Here is a 23,459-nt window from a genome sequence, read left to right as displayed (position 1 = left end):
AACAAATAATTATCTGACTGAAAATGTGAATAGTGTAGAGGTGGGAAAATCCTGAGGTAGTCTATTTGTGGGTGACAACGTGGGGGTTAGAGACTTGTAAAGCAAGGAGAGAACCTGCTTTACAAAAGCATTATTTTAGAGAAATATATCTAGCATTGATGTGTATGTAGTAGATGAATAAGGAAGAGAATATAATCTCCAAATGTTCAGTTTTGTTCTAACCTCACATTCTTATAACCTAACTTGTCTGAAGGAAGCAAACTTTAATACAAAACTCATTTCACACCTCCTATAGCCACCAATGGAGAAGGCAATGGCAACCCACACCAGTACTCTTGCCTGGAGAATCCCATGGACGGAGAGCCTGGTAGGCTGCAGTCCATGAGGTGGCCAAGAGTCGGACACGACTGAGCGACTTCACTTTCACTTTTCACTTTCATGCACTGGAGAAGGAAACGGCAACCCACTCCAGTATTCTTGCCTGGAGAATCCCAGGGACAGAGGAGCCTGTTGGGCTGCCGTCTTATGGGGTCGCACAGAGTGGGACACGACTGAAGCGACTTAGCAGCAGCAGCATAGCCACCAATATCCTTCCTTTTTCCTCTGTTGGGTGGAATTATTCAAATAACAAGAAGTGGTAGAATTTGGGTTCACTTTAAAGGTTTTTGTTGTAGTTAACGAGAAAGTGGCAAACCAATCCCAAAGAACCCCAAAAAACAACTCAGCAGATATGCTGCTTCGTAACTCCAAAAATGCAGGTTCAGGGTGTAGTCTAACTCCCCGTCCTGTGAGGCCGTACTTAATTCATTTGTGTTCACTCAGGGCCTCAGTTCATTAAAGGCGGTGAACTCTGGGATGCCATCCTTTGCATTTTTAAAATTCCCTGACCCTGGACTTCCCTGATGCCTATCCTCCTCTAAACCTAGTGCCACTTAGCCACCCTTTCACCTCCAGTTCAAAGCCATTTCAAGACCTCCAAGAGCTCCAAACACATACTTTTGGACGCCCGGCCCCAATTACATAAAATATATGAGCCCATATCCTATTAATACAGCAAATACAACCCTTAAGTATACGGGTTACGTTCCAGTTGATAGGTTACATCTTGATACCTTTATTAATTTCGATTCGGAATTGATTTCCCCTTTTGGGGGGTCAAAACATTATTTCTGCCTTCCAAAAATTTCGTGGGCTGCCACTACTGTCTCCAGGACTCAGAGAACAGACCTGCGTCAGGCTTCCACCATCCGGGTCCCCTCAGCACCCGCCCGCCGTCCTCCGCCTCCTCTCCGCGCGTCTCCTCACAATAACCGGCCACGCTCGGTCGCTTCCTCCCCCACCAGCATCCCCCTCCTACGACCTCGTCCAGCCAGGATCCCACCTCCCCCAGGGCTGGCCGCACAGCCCCGCTCGCCTCAGTTTCCGGTTAGCTCCGAGCTCGCGGAACGCGGGGAGTCGGGATCTCCCTACAGCCCCGCCCCTCCCCCCTCTCCGCAGGCCTCCTGGCAAGCAATCCTATTCCTGGCTCTTCGCCCCACCCCGCCCCACAGGCTCCGCCCGCCCCCGCCCCACCCTGCGCTGCGTGCCGCCCCCAGCCACGCCCCAGCTCCGCCCCCTTTCGCCTAGCCGTCGAAATCCGGTCGCGCACAGCTGTACTCCCGGCTCCTACGCGCCACCTCGCCTGCAGGCCCCGCCCCCAGACCACGCCCCCGTCCTCTTTACCGCGCGGGTTGAGCGCCGTAGCCCCGCCCAAGGGCCTTCAGTAGGCAAGGGCCTTTCCCTAGGCAAGGGCCTTTCCCTAGACAAGGGTCGGGGCACGCGTAACCTTCCCTCCCCGAGCAAAGCTAGATCCCTGGGGCCTGTGAGACCCAAGCGACCCCTCTCGCGCGAGCACGCACGCGCAGTCCTCATAGCTCCAGCTCGGACCCCTCGGTCCTCAGGTCGCCGGCCTTGGGCCCGGCCCCGCCTCCAAGTCCGACCCCGCCCCTCATGCCGGGTCTCGCGCAGGCGCGCCTCCCCTGCCCAGTCTTCCCCCCCGCCCGCCCCCGCCGGCCCCGCGGTCTCACGGCGCCAGGTCGCCCCCAGCCCCCTCCTTACTCCCTCCCACTCTGTGTCCCACCTTCCCTAGCTTTGTGCCGGGGGCGCGGAACCGCTTCCCCGCCTCAGCCGCGCGGCAGGAGGAGGGAGCCGCCACAGAGGAGCTGCCGCTGGCTGCCCCAGACAGGGGCACAGGTAGGTGGCGGCCGCGGGCTGGGCCGCTCACGGATCTCGGGGCTGCGAGTGGGGGCGGGTGTGGGGTTTGAGGGAGGGGTGGGAGAGGGGAGGGGAAGACCGAGAGGGTCGGGGCTGGGGTGTGGTTGGGTGAATGATGTGAGGGTGAGGATCTAGGGGTGTCAGAGATGGGTTTATGGGTGGAGTTGATGCTGGGCTAGGGTATGGGGCGGGTGAGAATTGAGGTTCGTTCGGGGCCTGGGTGGGAAGAGGGAGCAGGATTAGCTTGGGTGCACTTGGGGAGGGTCACGCATGGGAATTTAGACAGAAATGGAGAATTGCAGTACAGGGGAGGGGGAGAGGGAAGGGGATTTGAGGAGTGCTAGGAGTAAAGGATCTAGGATTAGAATAAGAGAGAGGGTGGGGTTTGGGGGCAGGGGAGAAAAGTTGGGGCTGTGGACTGTGAAGTTGGACATTGAGTCATGAAGGAAGGAGATTTTGAAGGTTGAGGGCAGAAGAGGAGGGAAAAGATGGAGAGTTTGGAGTCCCAGGAGAGGGAATCTCAGAGAGTGGGAGGAAGGGAAGACTACGTGATAAAGGACAGAGAAAGAGTGCAGGGGGTTAGGGAGGGTGGGGGTGGAATGGTGCGGTGGGAGGAGGGAGAGCCAGGTGAAGGTGTGATTGGATCTGGGCCACCGGGAGCCACATTCAGAAGGATCATGGAAAGATTGGAAGGGCGTGAGGTTTGAGAGTTGAGGGCAGGGGAGTTGGGAGTGGGTGAAAGAAGAGGATTAGGATTTTTGGTGCAGAGATTGGATTTTGTGTGAGAAGCTCTACAGTTGGCCGGTAGAAAAACTGTCAGATGTCAGGATGTAGGAGAGATTGGCCTCTCCTAAGAGGCAAATAAGGAGCTAGGTATGGGAGAGAAGGCAGGTAGGCAAGTGCAAGTTATAAAACAAAAGAAATGAATTGAGAATTGAATAATGGTGGTGATCCAGAACAATAAACCTAAGATTGTTACTTGGTTATTGGTGGTTTGGAACTAGTTTCCGTTCATGTTTTTATGTTAGACATTTGCTTAAGAATACTGCATTTTCAAGTAAACCGAGGGTGTCTGCAGCCTTGGGATGAAGGCCATGGAGTGACAGATGTTTTCCTGGTGTGTGGATATGGGTAATTTCTGCCCTGGCAGAGGAAAGAGGGAAAGCCTCAGTGTAGCTATTGTCCTGGCTCAGTTCCCACCAACTCTTTTCTCAGATGTCCACTGTTTTTTTTTTATCTCTGCCCTCTCTCACCCCCCCTCCCCAGCTTGAGTCAGTGAATACCAGAGGGCTCAAACAGGTGGGTGAGATTAATTTTTAACATTTTTTTTTTTATCCTTAAAGCTGATGTCATATTTTTATTCTTGAGAGACAGCATCATGCAGTGAAAAGAGCTTGAGCTTTTGGAGTGATACAGCTTTGAGATTGAATTCTGGCCCTGCCACTTACTAGTTCTGTTTCTTAAGTAAGTTACTTTAGTCTCTGAGCCCCTTTATTAAATGGCGAACCTTACGTCATAGGATTGTTGAGAACTGCATTTAATATAGTACCTAACAGTGCTTGGCAACTCAGTGGGAGCTATCACACCCCTTATTATTATCATCATAGTCTTACTATGGCTTATTATTACTGAGAGATTGCTGTCTTACTTTACCTACTAAAATTAGGTGTTTTCTTCTTTTTCTTTTCAAATTGCATAACTGTAGGCTCAGCTCACAATTTTAATTGTCTCCTGTAGTCTGCTTCCCTGACTCCATCTTTCCAGTCCCCTCTACTGGATAGTCATGGTTCTTGCTTGGTGAACTGGCTTCAAGTTCTAAAAAGCCATGTTTAGTCATCACTTATTTTATCTTGCCTCTTATTTGAAGAGGCAATAGAGAACTGAATTTTTAATGTAGTAAGGCTACGTTTTATTCATTTGATGAAATGACATGTTCATGGCTCATTTGTGGTGACCAAATACTAGAACATGTACTATTGTAATAGTTTTCTATGAGATTTTATGGGTTACAAAACCACCTCTCCAGAGACAGGCTGGAAAACTATCAGAGGCTACCTTGTTATTCTGTTGCTCTAATATGAAATATAGCTAATACAGACCTTCACTGAACATTGTTATTCTTTCACATACTAATTACTTTAATTTTCCAGTTCGTGTAGGATTTTTGCCATGATACAGAACAGGCTCTGTCTCCTGATAATAGACTCTGTCCCTTATAATAGACCACTCTGTATAATAGCCAGGAACAAGCAGAGCCAAGTTACAGAAACTTTGGAATTTTCTTGCCTTTACAGTTCTTAACTTTGAAAGGCTTAAACATTAATATAATTCTTAGATCATTTTATGGTACCTCAGAAACTCTTAGGAAGCTTGCTCCTTGTTGGGAGCAAGATGCACAAATTTAGTAGTAAAAATCAAAGGTCCCTGGAATTTCCTGATCATGGTCCGTTCCTTAGGTACCATAGTTGAAGAACAGAGAGCCCTTGGCATCTCTGGACAAATGATGTAGGTTTTACTCTTCAGGAATTATTTGATTTTTTCATCATTTAGAAAGAGAACTAGCATTTCATGAGTAATTTAAGTAAAAAAGTAAAGGTAAAATATAGCCAGAACTATGTCTGTTTTGAAAATGATTCATGTGAGACTTCCCTGACAGTCCAGTGGTTAAGACTCTGCACTCCCAATGCAGGGGCGCATTGGGTTCAGTCCCTGATCAGGGAACTAAGGTCCAAAAAAGAAAAAAAAAAAAAAAAAAAAATCCGTGGAAGCAGAAGCTGCTGGGATTTTTGGCAGCCTGGGTTAGCATCTTCACTTTGGTCCCCGACTTCTTGTGCCCTCTGCTGGATGGAATCAGTTTTCTGATTTTCGCCGGAAGTGGTCCTCCATTCATCGGTTTGTTTTACCCTAGAATCTATGGGCGGCACTATTAGGAGTGATGGCTAGGGTTGCTACATATGAGCAGACCCTGTTTCATTGCCAGGGGTTTTATAGTGTGCTGATTCCTTGTGTTAACTTCCATAGAATTTGTCTTTCCACTTTTAAAATCAGTTCATTCTTACGTGGGGCTATGCCTGGTATCTACTTCCAGGTCTACAGGTAGAGAAGGACTATGAATGTTCAAGTCCAGAGGAGAAGACCAAAGGGGATCTGCTTTGTCTCCTCATCAGAATTAAACTCTCTGAGATTGAAGGAACTACATGCTTACCCCTAGAAGAAAAGCTTAGAATAAGTAAAATTATCACCTTAGCAGAGGCACTGAATACTGGCAAGAATATGGGTTATGAGAGTTGGCACTGTGACAGGATTTTTTTTTTTCTTCTGTTTTTTAGATTCTTTTTTTCCCCCCTCCCTGGTAGTACCAGTAACAATATACTCCCATCATGCTCTTTGCTTCTATCACCTGCAAAAGGGTCTGGCAAGTTGGGGGAGGAGCCTGCAGCTGTTGCCTGGAAGAGGAGCTGGCTCCTAGCAACAGTATCAGCAGGCCCTGCAGCTCAGAGCCCTAAGTCTGTTCTTCTGAGGTCTCTTCCTCTCGTTTGGTTCAGCAAATATCTACTGAGGGCTTACTCAAGCTAGGCATTGTGTTGGCCTGAAAAAAGAGAGATGAATCCAACAAGTGCCTTGCCCTCAAAGAGCTCACAACTTTGGAAATATTAACAAGTGAACAGACAGTACACAGTGCTAAGTGCTATATACAAAGAGACAGACCTTGGTGCTCTGGAAAACAGAGACATGTGCACTAGTGCAGGGGCTAGGAAGTCTTCCCAGGAGAGGGGTGAGGTTGAGCTAGCTGTTAGTGAGAACTAGGAATCAACTAGGTCAGGGCAGCTGAGAAGGATGTTCCAGCCAAAGGGAGCAGGATATGCAAAGGCCACTGGGACGAGAGAACACAGCCAACTTAACCTGGGTAGTATGGCTTGGCCAGAGAATAAAGCATAAGATGAGCAGGAAAGAATGAGCTCTTGGGCGTGGCGTGGCAGGGCCCTCTTTTCTGGTGTACTTTTACACACATAATTATCCTCTGGAGAAACATGGATCATACTGATGCCTGCAACAGGATCACTGTTTATCTTCCCAGCGTCAGCATTTTTGATCACTGACTTGATTGATTGACACTTTTAAGTGGGTGAATTCAGAGCTACATTCTAGCCCTGCATTAATGCAGACAAAGCTGGGTTGGTTCACTCTAAAAGTCAATCTGTCTTTTAGGGATAATAGCAGCTATTTGACCTGTATTATATTAAATTTTACCTAAAAATTGTAACAGTGATAATCATACTTCATTTTATTTAGCATGGCAATTTCTCAAATACTTTGAAATCTCACCATTCCTCAGGAAAGCAAATATTTATTCCAATTAGTACTTGGGCATAAAATGTCATCTACATGATTGCATAAATATCCTGCTGTTTTTGATATTTTGCCTTACCTCAGCAGTGCCAGTGAACTGAAGAAATTAAGGAATGAGAGCTAACTATTCTAGCCCTTGGATCTAGCATCTCAGCTTAATAGATTTTAGTTAGCTCTTGTGATGGAGGTCTTTGTGGATACAAAAAAAAAAAAAAATGTGTTCCTTGTGTTCTGTGTAAAGTTTTGTAAAAGAGTAAACTTTAGTTCCATGACTGTCTGCTCAGGGACTACTACATGCCAAAGCACTGTGTTAGGGTGAATGAATTAAACATGATCTCTGCTCTCAAGGAGCTCAAATCAGCAGGACACGCCTAGAAATAAATTAGCAGAAATGCGAGCCAAGCGTAATAAATGTGTGGAAGGTGCCAGGGCAACAAGGAAGGGAGTTATTAGTTTCTAGCCTTTGTTCTGTGTGAAAACATATTTTAAAATACAAATAGTAAATTCTACATGTTACTATTAATATTTATAACTTGCAAGTCAATAAAAATTGTATCATTTTGATGGACGTGTAACATTCCGTGGTGTGCATGTAACATTTCTGTAATAACACCCTGATTGGACACTGGGATTATTCTCAGTTGTTTTGCTACTGTCTGCTGTGCTACCATGACTTTCCTTGCCAGTGACTGTCTTCCACTTCTATGATAACTCTCTTAGAGTGAACTTTATTTATTTATTTACTTATTTAGTTTTGGCTGTGCTGGGTCTTCATTGCTCAGTGAACTTTACTCTAGTTGTGGCGAGCCAGGGCTGCTCTCTCATTGTGGTGCTCAGGCCTCTCACTGTGGTGGCTTCTCCCTTGAGAAGCATGGACTGTAGGATAAGCGGGATCAGTAGTTGCAGTACATGGGTGAGTTGCCCTGAGGCATGTGGAATCTTCTAGACCAGGGATTGAAACCATGCCCCCTGCATCAGCAGGTGGTTTCTTGACCACTGAACCAACAGGGAGACCCTAGAGTGAATTTTAGAAATGAGATTTGAGCTGGTTTTTGAAAGATGAATAGGACTTCACCAGACAGACAAGAAAGGGAAGAGCAGGAACGGGCTTTCCAGGTCAAGGTAACAGATGCAGCCTCCAGTGCCAGGGTTCACAGGCAACTGGTAAGCTTTGATTCACCAGAGCAGCCAGAGGGCCTGCCTGGTAGGCTCATAAAGCTCTGGGCACAGCATGGTGAAGTTACATTTTACAAATGGCATTTTAATTGGGTTTTCTTCCCTTGTACCTTGCTTTTATAGTCACAACCAAGGCAATGTCGTACTACCTCAACTCAGAAAACCATCTGGACTCAGGGCCCATCTACGTGCGAGAAAATGGGCAACTGCACATGGTCAATCTGGCCTTGGATGATGTTAGGAGTAGCCTGCAGAAGCCAAGGCCTTTCAGACTGTTTCCCAAAGGCTTTTCTGTGGAGCTTTGCATGAACAGGGAAGATGACACTGCACAGAAAGAGAAGACTGATCATTTCATCTTCACATACACCCGGGAGGGAAATCTTCGGTACTCTGCCAAATCCCTCTTCAGCCTTGTCCTGGGCTTCATCTCTGACAATGTTGACCACATTGATTCCCTTATCGGCTTTCCTGAGCAGATTGCTGAAAAGCTGTTCTCTGCTGCTGAAGCCAGACAGAAATTCACAGAGCCCGGTGCGGGGCTGAGGGCTTTACAGAAGTTCACTGAGGCCTATGGAAGTCTGGTGCTTTGCTCCTTGTGTTTGCGAAACAGGTGGGTGTTCTGATTATGATAGTGAGCGTTTTGTTGGGTGTGTTGATTCTGTCAGGTTCTGGGACTTAGTGGGCTTGGGGGCTCCCCCCATCAAACAGCACTTGAGTTTAGAATTTTCAAACATGAAGTGGTAGGCCATTTTGAGAAAAATCATTGTCTTTCTCCCTTCCCTCACCCTCCCAGATAGCACTTAGCTTTATTTTGTTTTTGTTAGTGTTTTTGTTTTTTAATTTATTTATTTTGAAAACACTTTATAAGGATTAGTTGATTGCCACAGCTCTTTCATTAGATAGAAAATACTCATCTACCAACTTTTCTAGTAGGAGAAAATAGGAAAGACAAGATGTGATCTGCCAGATATCTCTTGGTATACTCTCGGGGATGTGAAGATTAGTACCCAGAATTCTCCTCTCCGTTCCAGTTTTCAGACTATTAGATATTGAACATTAGATAAAAAGCAGCTTTCGAAGAAGAGGTGACTAAAATTTCAAGTATCTTAAAGTTTAGAAATTTTCAATAAGGTCCCAACGCGAGAACCACCATCTATTTTCTAACAGAGCATGTGTTTTCTCTTATGATTGCCTTTGCTCATACACTTTTATTGACTTATTGAAATTTCTTATACCACTATCATGTAAAATAACTTTCAAGGCATCTACTAATTAAAAAGAAAACCTTGAAAAAAATTACACAGAAAAGGACTTAAACACAAACACAAAAGGGTGTAAAGTGAAACATAAGCCTTCCTTCCATCTCTCTCCTTTGCTCTTTCCCAGAGGCAACTACTGTTACCAGTTTTCTTTACATAATTCCAGAAATACTCTGTACATACCCATGCATATATAGCTCTCCTCTTCGTTATACAAATGCAGCATAGTGCTCACACTATTAAGCACTTTGCTCTTTCACATATTTTCAAAATTATTTGCCAAAAATCTGTGTAGATTTTTAAAATAGCCGTATAGTATACCATTATGTGAATTTTTGTCATTCAAAATGTGAAAGGCAGCTTACTTTTAAGATGCACAATCAATATGACCATTAAAACAAGGCTAACCAAAAGCGATCAGTGCAAAGAAATAGAGGAAACAATAGAATGGGAAAGACTAGAGATCTCTTCAAGAGAATTAGAGAAATCAAGTGAACATTTCATGCAAAGATGAGCTCAATAAAGGACAGAAATGGTACAGACCTAACAGAAGCAGAAGATATTAAGAAGAGGTGGCAAGAATACACAGAAGAACTGTACAAAAAAGATCTTCACGACCCAGATAATCACGATGATGTGATCACTCACCTAGAGCCAGACATCCTGGAATGCGAAGTCAAGTGGGCCTTAGGAAGCATCACTACAAACAAAGCTACTGGAAGTGATGGAATCCAGTTGAGCTATTTCAAATCCTGAAAGATGATGCTGTGAAAGTGCTGCACTCAATATGTCAGCAAATTTGGAAAACTCAGCAGTGGCCACAGGACTGGAAAAGGTCAGTTTTCATTCCAGTCCCAAAGAAAGGCAATGCCAAAGAATGCTCACACTACCACACAATTGCACTCATCTCACACGCTAGTAAAGTAATGCTCAAAATTCTCCAAGCCAGGCTTCAGCAATACATGAACCATGAACTTCCAGATGTTCAAGCTGGATTTAGAAAAGGCAGAGGAACCAGAGATCAAATTGCCAACATCACTGGATCATCAAAAAAGCAAGAGAGTTCCAGAAAAACATCTATTTCTGCTTTATTAACTATGCCAAAGCCTTCAACTGTGGACCACAATAAACTGGAAAATTCTGAAAGAGATGCCAATACAAGACCAGCTGACCTGCCTCTTGAGAAATTTGTATGCAGGTCAGGAAGCAACAGTTAGAACTGGACATGGAACAACAGACTGGTTCCAAATAGGAAAAGGAGTACTTCAAGGCTGTGTATTGTCCCCCTGCTTATTTAACTTATATGCAGAGTACATCATGAGAAACGCCGGGCTGGAAGAAGCACAAGCTGGAATCAAGATTGCCGGGAGAAATATCAATAACCTCAGATATGCAGATGACACCACCCTTATGGTAGAAAGTGAAGAAGAACTAAAGAGCCTCTTGATGAAAGTGAAAGAGGAGAGTGAAAAAGTTGGCTTAAAGCTCAACACTCAGAAAACCAAGATCAAGGCATCTGGTCCCATCACTTCATGGCAATTAGATGGGGAAACAGTGTCAGACTTTATTTTTTGGGCTCCAAAATCACTGCAGATGGTGATTGCAGCCATGAAATTAAAAGACGTTTACTCCTTGGAAGGAAAGTTATGACCAACCTAGACAGTGTATTAAAAAGCAGAGACATTGCTTTGTCCAAAGGTCCGTCTAGTCAAGGCTATGGTTTTTCCAGTGGTCATGTATGGATGTGAGAGTTGGACTGTGAAGAAAGCTGAGCACCGAAGAATTGATGCTTTTGAGCTGTGGTGTTGGAGAAGACTCTTGAGAGTCCCTTGGACTGCAAAGAGATCCAACCAGTCCATCCTAAAGGAGATCAGCCCTAAATATTCATTGGAAGGACTGATGTTGAAGCTGAGACTCCAGTACTTTGGCCACCTGATGCTGAGAAAGATTGAGGGCAGCAGGAGAAGGGGACGACAGAGAATGAGATGGTTGGATGGCATCACTGACTCAATGGACATGAGTTTTGGTGAACTCCGGGAGTTGGTGATGGACAGGGAGGCCTGGTGTGCTGCGGTTCATGGGGTCGCAAAGAGTCGGACATGACTAAGGAACTGAACTGAATGAACCAAGAGGCATATGATAAAAAGAAGGGAAAAAGTACATTTTACTCCTTCATTTTTTATTCCAAGTTATTTATGTTCATTGTGGAAAAATTAGAACAATGAAAAATAGTTATGATATAAATATTGTTTTAAAATTATTTTATAAAGGCAAATACATACTATTTGAGAAACATAAAACTGTTTAATAAAGTTTATAGTTCCATCATTCATGGTGATGGTGGTTTAGTTGCTAAGTCATGTCAGACTCTTTGCAGTCCCATGGGACTGTAGCTTGCCAGGCTCCTCTCTCTCTGGAATTTCCCAGGCAAGAATACTGGAGATCCTTCATGGTAATCATTTCAAATAATGTATCTTTGTACATTTGTTAATATACTCTATAACTTGTATTCTGCTTTTTCCTCCATTTACCATTATAGCTTAGGTAATCCCTACAATGGGGAAAATGCTTTTTATCCCATGTGATGTCTGCATACTGTTCCACTGGTCAAATTGGATGAGAATAGCACTTTCATTCACATTTAATGAGCACATAATGTAGCATTTCTGGAAAGCAACTTGGCAGTATGTAGCAAAAGCCTTAAAAATATCTGTATCATTTGTTTAAAATCATCTGTATCATTGTATCAAGAGTCTGTTCTAATTTCTAATGTGATCATCAAATATGAGAACAAATACTTTACGTAAGGGTGTTCAATGTAGTACTAGTTGTAATAATGTAAACCTGGAAGCTGAATATCCAACAAGAGGAAACTAAGTAATCGTGTAACTGTTAAGATAATATCCAAAGATCATTTAAAATGATGTGGTAAATTGTTCATTATATAACAAATGAAAAAGAATAATTAAAATTACATATATGATCCCAATTTTGTTTGTGAAAAAACAGAAAATTTTATATGCATTGCATATATAGCGGGGAAAAGAGGGAAGCCCACTGAAATGTAATTTAGATAATGGAATTGAAATTGGTTTTAATTTTCCTTATAATTTTCTAGATTTTAGTTTTTTTCCAAGGAATGTTTTCCTTATAATCAGAAAAATATAAGAAACATTTTTAACAATCTCTTGACTCATTTTATTGCAACAATTCCAAATAAGTAATCAGACAGTGCTGTCTTATCCAAATATAGGGGTAGGATTTTCAGTTGTGATTGAAAACTTGCCTTCTCCTTTTGAATCCCTGAAGGGAAATAGGAAGAGGGCAGGAGATTTGGGTTTGCATTTGCAATTCCCAGCTGAAGCTGCAGCAACAAAGGTTTTACCAGAATTGAAAAATAAGGTAATTGGTTTAGTGCAGGCACTTGCTGTTTGGGGTTGGGTCACAAAGCTGCCTGCCAAAAGGAGAAAACTGTCTATATGTTTCAACCTGTAAAACCGTCTCTTCCCTCTGATTTTTAATCCCATTGACGGTCACAGGAGGCAAGTATGTTTTCCTTAAAATATCACCCTTTGTGACTGAAGTAATAGCTATTACCATTTAATGGGGCCTCCCAGGTGCCTCGGTGATAAAGAATGTGCCTGCCAATGCAGGAGGTGCTGGCAACTCCGGCTCGACCCAGGTAGGGAAGACCCCCTGGAGGGGGAAATGGCAACCCACTCCAGCATTATTGCTTGGGAAATCCCCTGGACAGAAAAACCTGGCAGGCTACAGTGCATAGCCTCACAGAGTCGTACATGACTTAGTACAAGCACACATACCATTTAATGAGGGCCTATAAGATGCTGTTTACTTTTGAAACTTTTTTTTTCTAATTTTCTTAATAATCCTTAAAATAATCATCAGCTCCATTTTCTAGCTGGAGAAATTGAGACTTGCAGAGGTTAAATAACTTTCTTATAATCATACAAGTAATTCAGTTCAGTTCAGTCACGTCCGACTCCTTGCAACCCCATGAATCGCAGCACGCCAGGCCTCCCTGTCCATCACCAACTCCCGGAGTTCACTCAGACTCACGTCCATCGAGTCAGTGATGCCATCCACCCATCTCATCCTCTGCCGTCCCCTTCTCCTCCTGCCCCCAATCCCTCCCAGCATCAGAGTCTTTTCCATTGAGTCAACTCTTCGCATGAGGTGGCCAAAGTACTGGAGTTTCAGCTTTAGCATCATTCCTTCCAAAGAAATCCCAGGGCTGATCTCCTTCAGAATGGACTGGTTGGATCTCCTTGCAGTCCAAGGGACTCTCAAGAGTCTTCTCCAACACCACAGCTCAAAAGCATCAATTCTTCGGTGCTCAGCTTTCTTCACAGTCCAACTCTCACATCCATACATGACTGGATGTGACGTATGGATGGAAAAACCATAGCCTTGACTAGACGAACCTTTGTCGACAAAGTAATGTCTCTGCTTTTGAATATGCTATCTAGGTTGGTCATAACTTTCCTTCCAAGGAGTAAGCGTCTTTTAATTTCATGGCTGCAGTCACCATCTGCAGTGATTTTGAAGCCCCCAAAAATAAAGTCTGACATTAGCCTTGCTGAAATCCAAACTCAGGTCTGACACTAAAATGTGTTCGTTCTGTTGCTTCTCCATTATATTCTTCAGAACTTTTTGAAGGGAAAGTTGGAAGATTAATTTTCAGCAAGACCCTAGAACTTCATTTGTGTCCTAGATAAGCATCTAGTGTCTGTGGCTTTGCACGTTTCGTTTCTTCGTCTTGATTTTTGTAATGTTTGTGAATCATGTTATACATCATTGTGCCTTCCCAGAGAACCCATGTCTCACAGTTCCTAAAAATCTTTTAGTTAATTGACCAAAGGATGTGTGTTTTCCTTTCTCTAATTGCCATTAATCCCCCAAATCCCCATTAACCCACTTCAACTCTATGATTGGAAGATGGAAAACAGGAGCTTTATTTACAGTGTAATTAAAATATGTCTGAGTAAATAAGGCTCATTTGTGTACCCAGCTGAGCTTGGTCACCAGGCAGCTTAGAGGGGGTATCAATGCCCCAGGCCATCTGTACCCAGCAGTCAGGCCAGTGATGAGCTTCAATGTATCTTATTCTGATTGGAAGTAGGCAGAAAATAGATCTGACACCCTTCTTGTCCTTGGATTATTCAGTGCTCTTTTTGATAATTATGATCCTGGTGACAGAAGAGAAATGTGAACACTTTTAAATATAAGCCCACTGATCCTAGTGAACCATCTCACTATGAAAACTTCTAGACATCTATGAGGAAAATGGATGAGAAAGGCATGCTCTTGCCACAGGCGTTTCCCTTTCCCTGTTTTTTTTTTAGGCTCCTCTCCTGTTTCCTGTCACTTCTAATCCCTTTTCATTTTTTCTTGCTGACCTCATATGAAATAGATGGACAACTAGAAAGCAGGGTGGAGACCACAGCAGTGTCTTTTTAATCTCTTCCTCTCCAGAGGCCTTCTGATACTCCATGATAGCAGTCTGGCCTCGTGCCCAGTGTAATTAAAGTGTCCGTGCTCACAGGTTTGTCTTAATAACCGTCTAGTTTGGAATGAGTCCTTGTCGTAGTCATGCTGCACATAACTTTGGAATAAAGTTAGCAGGCTAACTGTGGCACCGGGGAGTGGGCAACTACTCAAACAAGTAGGAAAGATAAAACCTGATGTGACAAATAAATCTTTGATGTGGTATGTTGTTGGGCATGTACAGGTTAGAATCCAGAATTCTTGGCCTGTTCCAGTTTTCAAAGCACTAGATATTTAGCATTAAGTAAAAAGCAACCTTAAAAGAATGAGTGATTAAAAATTATGAGTATCCTGAAGTTTGGAAATTCTCTGAAAAACTCCCAACACTGACCCCAAGGTCTGACTTCTAACAAAGCAGATATTTTCTCTTGTGTCTTGCCTTTGCTTGTATGTTTTTATATATTTAAAATTTAAAGTTTTTATAACCTGTGCCTACATAGTTATCAGTAAAGTCTGCTTATTACGTTGTATCTTGTCCTGATGGAATGTTGATGTATTACAAAGCCTCATTTGGTGATGGTTTAAAAGAAGGAAAAGAAAAGCTGTTGATTGCTGTCCATGCCCTACAGATACCTGGTGATTTCAGAAAAACTCGAGGAGATTAAGTCTTTCCGGGAGCTGACCTGTCTGGATCTTTCCTGTTGCAAGCTTGGAGATGAGCATGAACTTCTAGAACATCTCACCAATGAGGCCCTGTCTAGGTATTGACCTACCACCATTTGTAAATGAATTGTTTTGTTTTTTAAAGGGTGATCCAGTGGGAAGGATGTTAATTACTTCCCAGTCCTGTGTTTGTTTGCTAACTTTTTTTTCTAAAATATTTTCAGTCTCCATTTACTTGATACAAGCAATGTTGATTGGACAGGTAAGGAAAGTAAGTCAGTAGGTTCTTTTATCTAAATAAAATTTATTTTGACATGCAGTACTTGACACTACCTGGGTTGAAAAATGATTTTGCCCTGATTCATTCTAGCAAGAGATGAGAAGTTATATAATTTTTGCAGTCATTATCATTTTCTATTTTAACTGTCATTGAGCTGTAAATCATTTAAAAAGTGAACTAGTAAAAGACAACCATAGAAATTATTTTTAAGAACCATAATTTAAAGAAATCACCCAGTTCACACCCTTCATAAATAGTCCGACTGATCTCAGTCTGGCTTGCAAAGAGAAGGCCAGATGGATTCCTTTATGGTTTCATAAATACCCAGAAGGACAAAAGCACTACAAACTTGAGTCTAGTCTTTTCCCTCAGGCCTGCCTAGGAAGTGACACCGACATACTGCCCTGTAGAAAGGTATTTTTATGTGAGGTTGATAAAAGTTCCGATTTCTTGCATGTGGGACAGTGGAGCACATTAAAATACCAGTTACAGGTTAGCTGAATGGATCGCCTTATGGCTATCCAACCAGTCCATTCTGAAGATCAGCCCTGGGATTTCTTTGGAAGGAATGATGCTAAAGCTGAAACTCCAGTACTTTGGCCACTTCATGCAAAGAGTTGACTCATTGGAAAAGACTCTGATGCTGGGAGGGATTGGGTGCAAGAGGAGAAGGGGACAACAGAGGATGAGATGGCTGGATGGCATCACTGACTCGATGGACGTGAGTTGGAGTGAACTCCAGGAGTTGGTGATGGACAGGGAGGCCTGGCGTGCTGCAATTCATGGGGTCGCAGAGTCGGACACGACTGAGCGACTGATCTGATCTGATCTGATCTGATGGCTATACCTTATAAATCCATTCTGAAAATTGGATTTATAAAATATTAGAATGAAAGAATTGTGCTTTATATGGAGGATTCTCATAGGAGTTCTTTAGCAGACTGTCCCAACACTTAGAATGTTTTTGACACATTTGTCAAGAATGCAGTTTTTGTGTGAAACAAGTGTATTTATCCTAATGAAGTCCCTGCTTACCTCATTCCACCATGGTGCCCTCTACCATCTGAGGCTAGTACTACATGCTTCTTTGGTCTCAACCCTCACACAGTAACTGAAACAGCATCAAAGGATCTTTAATTCTGTTAAATGCATTAAGTGTGAAATAGCAAGGGTTAGAAGATACATTTTTTAATGAAATTTATGAAAATGTTCTCATAACTAGGTTTTCTCAAACGCTCTTTAAGTAATTTACTCATGGACTTTGTTTCCTAGTGTAACTCAACTCCGCCTGAAGGATAATTGTTTATCTGATGCCGGGGTGCGGAAAATGACGGCACCAGTTCGAGTGATGAAGAGAGGCCTTGAAAATCTGTCGTTATTAGACTTATCTTGTAAGTTCTGTTAGAAGTTATAGATGATTAATATTGGAAGAATGGACTTAGAAATCAACTAGTTCTTCCCCTTTGTCTGAGAGCTGATAAAATTGAGGGGTGATTCTTAGGTGCCCTAGCAAGTTAGTGGCAGAGCAGGACTAAAGCCGGAGACGGTTATCTCCTAGCCAGATACCTTTCCTGCCATGGTTCCACTCTGTAGGGCAGTAAAAACCCTTAAGGATTCACTCATGCTGCTTATTCTCTGCAGAGAGGTCATATTCACTGTATATTCACAGCGCAGAGGACATGTGACTCATTTTTACTTATTTTTGAGTTGCTGATTGATAGTGTCTGTCAGCTACGTCATTTTTATCAATAATTTCTTGGTAAAGATCTGGATAAATTCACAATTTTGATGCTTACTCAAGATGAACCAGATACTGACTCCAGTAGTGGAAAGATTATAAGATGAGTTATGATTTAACTGAGCATGTATTGAATATGTGGCAGGATGGTTAGTGTCAAAAGAGTAGCGGAAAAAAAAAAAAAAAGAGTAGCGAAAGCAGGTGTTTGAGGTCAGAGGACACTCCTTGCTCCGCTACTGTGTGCCCTTGGGCGAGTTATTTAAACTCTCTGAGCCTTGGTTTTGGCTTCTGTAAGATGAAGACAATAACGCCCTCCCTTCCTCCCCGGGAAGTATATTCATTTAGCAGATTTTTTTTTTGAGTGTCTGCAATGTGCCAGCACTGTGCTCATGCTCTTGAGGACCCAGTGGTAAATGCACTTCTCTCTGATATGAGAAGATTCAGTGTAAGAAAGGATTGTTTTTTAAAAATGCAGGGCTTCCCTGGTGGCTCAGTGGTAAAGAATCCACCTGCCAATGCAGGAGATACGGGTTTGTGAGATCTCAGGTACCGCTGAGCATCTAAGCCCATGTGCCGCAGTTATTGAGCCTGTGCTCTGGAGCCCAGTGGCTACAGCTACTGAGTCCGTGTACCACAGTTGCTGAAGCCTGCATGCCCCAGAACCTGTGCTCCACAGCAAGAGAAGCCAGCGCATCGGGCAGCCAGCACACTGTGACTAGAGAGTAGCCCCACCTCGCCACAACTGGAGAAAAACCCGTGCTACCCAGCACAAAAACAAAGACCCAGCACAGCCAAAAATATATTTTTTTAATGCAGGTTAATAAGACAGTGATAGTCTTTGTGTCTAAGTATTCTTGAAAATCTTATTAAAATCTTTTACTTTGGAGGTGAAGTGGCTATGAACAAAGTCTAATATACCTGTGTATATACATGTTTAATATACATGTTTTGAATATGCTGTTTTTATGTGGTTCCAAATTAAACCCTTTGGAGTAGCTATCTGGTTCACTAATTTCTCTGCTAAACCCCAACTCCTAGAAGTTTAGAGCTATAAAAGATCTTAAGGATCATCTCGTGTGACTCTTCATAGGAAAGATAGATTCCCATATTTAATTTACTCTGAAAAGTTTGTTCTCTCAATATTTTATATTTTATCATTGTTTGGCCTTTTTTCTTGAGCTTATTATTGGCATTTTAACAATACTTATAACTGTAACAGAATACCACCTATGTTTTTGACATCTAGGTAACCCTGAGATAACAGATGCAGGAATTGGATACCTCTTTTCTTTTAGAAAACTCAACTGCTTAGATATCTCTGGGACTGGACTCAAGGTAGGATTTCTGTTCCCTTCTCTTACTTTCACAAACATACAGTTTGGTATTTTGCTTCTGCTAATCGACATTCAGAAAGGGCTGGTATCTATGATAGAGTTTATTTCCTACTGAGAACAAGTTCGGTGTTGCCCATGTGTGTGCTGACCATTGCGTTGATTGTGCTGACCGTTTCTTTCTTCCCTCACTAGGACATCAAAGCTGTCAAACACAAGCTTCAGACCCACATCGGCCTCGTTCACTCCAAAGTGCCTTTGAAGGAATTTGATCACAGTAACTGCAAGACAGAGGGCTGGGCTGATCAGGTAAGGCAGATTTTTCTCTTCTACAGTTAATATGGCTTCATAAATTCCAAGTGTCTTATTCAACACTCGAACAGATGCTAATCCTCTTGGTATTCTTCGGCTGAACTGTCATCTTCAGTCAAACTTGAGACACTGATGACTTGTAACTAACCCAGTTACTTGAGAAAAGTTGTTAGATGCTAGTCCTTACATCTCATGCTCTGGTCGCTAGACTGTGCTTCATCCTTATTGGACCTAGAAGAAAATGCCTTCTTATAAGTGACTCAGAAAATAAATGAATTCTTGCTTGCTATGCAAAAAAAAAAACAGTATGATCTAATTCCAGGAGAGAGTCTCTTAGCTATGTGTGTACCAGAAAAAGAGAACAGTTACACTGATTAAAATTCAAGTCTAACTCTTTCCCATTTAGGGGGCAAATTTCTTAACTCTCCTTAGTAAGGAAATGTCTTTTTTTTTTTAATCCTTAGTGCTCCCATTCTCTTTCTTTCTTAGGTTTAAAAATTGTATTTTATGTACAGAGAGCTATTGTTTCTGGGAAGGTAGAGGTCTTGGATGACCCATTCAGGGAAATTCACTTAGTCCAACTTATTGAAGCCGATACCCTTCGTGTACGGGTGGAAACGCTGGTGGCACGTACTGAGGCCATGTTTTCAGATCAGACCATGCTAGTTTGAGCAGACTGTGCCCTCCCATTATCAGCTTCTTCGCTGAACTTTGGTTTGATGCTGTCTTACCTTCTTGATGGTCTTCCTCAAGTTGGTAAAGTACAGACTAAAGTAGGCACTCAGAAGGTAACCAAGTAGTAGAGCACCAGTAGATGCCAGCTTGCCTGTGGTTGGTGCCTGTTGCCTTCAGATACTTTAAACCAGTGTTGATTGGAGGAGGCCTGGAGGACCCACTGAGCTTTTTGTTCTGGATCCTTCCTTGGCTGCGCTCTCTAATGCATGGTGGTGGACCTATCCAGCCACCTCATGATAGCATCACTTCCTTATAGGTAAGCATGAAGGCGTGCTGGTGAGTCAGTGTTTCAGAAGTACTTTGAAGTTTGTCCAGTAAATGCATGCTGAAATCATTACATGCATCCGTTGTCAGACTAAGTTTGTAGCGCTGAAAGAGTCCTGGATACATCCAGTGGACTTGGGGCAGGTATGGGATGGTCATGTACGGGCTCGGAGTGGTTTGGTTATGGTAGCAGGTGACATGGTGGAAAGAGCATAGGCTGGAGAGTCAGAGGCCTGAGTTTGGGGTCCTGGCTCAGCAACCCAGTAGGTATACAACTTAAGGCAGTTTTGGGCTCTGTTTATTCATCTCTAAAATGGAGAAACCAGGACCTCTCTTGCAAAGCTAAGGATGAAGTAAAATAACTAGCAGCTTGGACTGAAAGTAAGTTGAGGCTGCACACAGCCTCGCCCCATGCAGCCCCAGCTAGGCCCCTAGGACGTGGCAGCGGTGCTTTATCTATCTTCCATTGCTCTCTTATTGAAACTGTTACAGGCTGACTCCATTCTCCTGCCTCATTCTCAGCAGGTGACACAGAAAAATGAGGCCATCTAACAGGAGTCCCTTTACATCCCCATGTCTGTCTCAGAATTTCTCCGTTAAATCACTTGCCAAGGGTCCCCTGGCTAGTAAAGGCAGAGCTAACTCTGGAACTGATTTCTTAAACTGTGTGTTGTGCTGCTTCTATGTCTTGCAAATGTTTGTCTGTCTTTATGATTATTTCATTACATACCATAATGAGAGTGTGGAATTTAAAGTTCTTGTTACTTATGGTATATGTGAAATACTAATAATTGTTGTCTTTTCTTTATTTATGTGTAGTTTCTACTAAGCCAGATTTTTCAAAAGAATTTGTAGTAACTTATAATAAATATATTAATACATTTGTAGCAGTTTTAAAAAATGGAAACTGATCATGAAGTATCCTGAGAAAGTATGGAAATGTGGTTATTTTACACACGTACAAGAGTTTGAATTACAGTTGGTATAGTCTAAGGTGTGAAAATGGGCCTAGGAATGTGTGAAAAGTATTATGACTAAGGTTTCAAATTTTAGTAAAGTACATGCAGTTTATTTGTAGATTGGAATAGAGACTCATCATAGTCTGAAGTAAGGTTACCACAGGGGGGTTGTATTATGGAAAGAGAGGACTTGGGAACAAGGAAAGCTTGAGATTAAAAACTCGAGATTTTGTTTGGCTTCACATCTTTCCAAATACATTTTATTAGATTGTTCTGCAGTGGGAGCGTGTGACTCTGGAAGCTATGAAGCCGCAAGAAACCTTGGAGTCTCGAACAGCAGCTCAGCACTTCTGTGAGAAATTCCCTTTCCTTTGGAGTGTTTCGCCCTTAGATTATTTGGGCACTTAGTTCATCTTCACTCAGTGGGAAGATTAATTATGATCATATTGACTTAATTAGATCACCAAGATTTATACTCTGTCAACATGGCTTATAGTGTAAGTTCATACTTAGCTTTGAGCACCAGCACCAGGAAAATAACTTATTAAGCGTATGTATATACGTACATATGTGTTTATATATATCCCGTCTTGTTCCAGAAAAGATTTGCAGTGATACAAAAATAGAAAACAGAACATTAAAAAGGAATTAAAGTATAGCCAAAAGTAGAAGCAACCCAAGTGTCCATCGACAGATGAATGGATAAACAAAATGTAGTATTTACATACAATGGAATATCATTTAGCCTTAAGGAGGAAGGAAATTGTAACACTTGCTATAACATGGGTGAAATTTATAGAGACATCTTGCTAAGTAAAATACACCAGTCACAGAAGACAGATGTTAGGACTTCCCTGGTGTCCAGTGGTTAAAAATCTGCGCTTCTAGTGCAGCCAGCACAATTCGATCCCTGGTCAGGGAGCTAAGATCCCACATGCTGCGTGCTGTGGCCAAAAAAAAAAAAAGGACAGATGTGTGAGTCTTACAACGTCCCTAGAATAGTCAAGTTCATAGTGACAGGAAGTGGAATGATGGTTGTTGGGACTGAGGTGACGGGTGGTGGGGAGTTACCGTACCAAGTTTCAGTTTGGCCAAGCTGAAAAAGTTCTGCAGATGGATGGTGGTGATGTTTACAGAGCAATGTGGATGTACTTCATGCCACAGAACTATACACTCAAAGATGATTAGCATGCTAAATTTATGTTATGTGTATTTTACCATAATTTTTTCTGAAAGGAGTTAAAGGATAAAATTAAAGTGAAGGGAAAATAAAAGTAGAAAAATAAAAAAACATTTATTCTATACCAAAAGATAGAGAATAAAGTTGTATCATTTGCTAGAGTTTTGCTGCAAACTTGGCTGTCTTAGAAGACAGAGTCAAGTCCAGATTCTGAGTAGTAATAGCTGACATTTTTTGAGCTTTCACTGTTGTGCCAAGCATTGTCCTAAGCACCATATATTACTTCTTATATCTTCACGTCACCCTTATGAAGTAGGTTTTATATCCCTATCTGAGAAAACTGAATCTTAGACAAGTAGCTTACCCAAGGTCATTTATCCAAGAAGTGGCAGATCTGAGATTTGACTGTAAATCTGTGATCTCTCTGAGTACATACCCTCAACCGGTGCTGGTGCATATGCTGTAAATTACTTTATAAGGCACACAAAAGCGGGGAAAATGAATCCAGACTCACCCTGTTTGGGCCTCTTGTCACTTCCGTTGGATCATTTTTCTGGGCTTGGGCAGGCATTGGCAGCTGGCATAGTAAGCTCATCACCCTTCCCTCTGTCATCCTTACAGATGGGAAGCGGGCTCGAACAGAAGCCCCAGGGAAGTATCCCCTGACAGAGGCCCACATGAACTCTTCTGAGAAGCTCCAGTTCTATAAAGAGAAGGCCGCAGACTGCCATGGGCCACTGTTGAAACACGAAGCCCTGTCAAGCCAGGAGTCAAAGAAGAGCAAGAAGAGAGCTTTCGAGGAGCCAGAGAAGGAACAGAGCAGCTCTTCACAGACTTCAAAGCAGAAATATGTGTGTCTTGCTGTTGAAGACTGGGACTTGCTAAATTCGTATTGATTGGCAAATATAAGTTGACCACCTCCCCTTCCAGTGCTAATGTATGAGGGAGGGGGGCTGATAATGTTTTCCTTTTTGTTTGAATTTACCTATGGCATTAGCATAGCAAGCGATTATTTCTACTTTTGTGGTGGGGGAGGGGAATGCTATGGAAGTCTGTAATAATTTCTAATGTATATTTTCAATACATAGTAATTTTTTCAAATAAACATTTTTGCTGTCCTTAGGGTCTCCTTGTGAAATATACACTGGAGCCACAAGAAGTAACACTTTGGTTTGGGATGGAAGGCCATGGGAACTAAGGCAGCTTAGTGTCATTTGTTGCTACTCTAGTTTGGCCCAGCCGGTAGGATGTACGTATAAACGTGTATATGAATGGCAGCCACTACTGAATGCCTCCCATGTGCCATGCCCCAACCTGACAACAACAGTAAGTTGTTGAAGGTAGGCATTAACCCTAATTTAGATAGTTACGAAAACTCAGCCTCAAGTTAAATGAGTTGTGGAAGGTCCAGAGCTTGAAAGAACCCAAATTTATATTCCATCCTGTCCAGCTCT

At 42.6% G+C, this 23,459-nt stretch overlaps 2 protein-coding genes across 6 annotated transcripts in view; one reads left to right on the top strand and one right to left on the bottom strand.

Annotated features, from left to right (window-relative positions):
- The window catches only part of IFT25 (intraflagellar transport 25), a 75,132-nt gene extending 73,154 nt beyond the window's left edge, over positions 1-1,978 (bottom strand). The window contains exon 1 of one of the 5 annotated variants that reach the window (XM_061411891.1): positions 1,899-1,978. In XM_061411891.1, coding sequence (XP_061267875.1) covers positions 1,899-1,911 — 13 coding nt within the window. In that variant the 5' untranslated portion in view covers positions 1,912-1,978. Of the gene's footprint in view, positions 1-1,227; positions 1,355-1,381; positions 1,501-1,898 lie in introns of those variants that run through there. The other 4 variants (XM_061411894.1, XM_061411890.1, XM_061411893.1 and 1 more) reach the window with 4 other exon arrangements.
- A 71-nt stretch (positions 1,979-2,049) lies between these two features.
- Positions 2,050-23,122, top strand: LRRC42 (leucine rich repeat containing 42). Its single transcript, XM_061411878.1, has 8 exons — positions 2,050-2,232; positions 7,903-8,389; positions 15,173-15,304; positions 16,759-16,877; positions 18,471-18,559; positions 18,751-18,864; positions 21,093-21,177; positions 22,627-23,122. Exons 2-8 carry the CDS (start codon positions 7,917-7,919, stop codon positions 22,899-22,901), a joined length of 1,287 nt encoding a protein of 428 aa, XP_061267862.1. The 5' UTR covers positions 2,050-2,232; positions 7,903-7,916; the 3' UTR covers positions 22,902-23,122.
- Positions 23,123-23,459: the final 337 nt, after the last annotated feature.

Source organism: Bos javanicus, chromosome 3 (assembly GCF_032452875.1).
Source record: "Bos javanicus breed banteng chromosome 3, ARS-OSU_banteng_1.0, whole genome shotgun sequence".
Lineage (NCBI taxonomy): Eukaryota > Metazoa > Chordata > Mammalia > Artiodactyla > Bovidae > Bos > Bos javanicus.
Note: the sequence above shows the minus strand (reverse complement) of the source record. Positions and strands in the feature narration are given on the sequence as shown.

Excerpts from the sequence above, each read along its gene's own strand:
- LRRC42 (XM_061411878.1), top strand. The coding sequence starts at position 7,917 with ATGTCGTACTACCTCAACTCAGAAAACCATCTGGACTCAGGGCCCATC. Across the intron at positions 16,878-18,470 it reads GTCGTTATTAGACTTATCTT|GTAACCCTGAGATAACAGAT; the intron begins GTAAGTTCTGTT and ends TTTGACATCTAG. Across the intron at positions 21,178-22,626 it reads AACAGCAGCTCAGCACTTCT|ATGGGAAGCGGGCTCGAACA; the intron begins GTGAGAAATTCC and ends TCATCCTTACAG.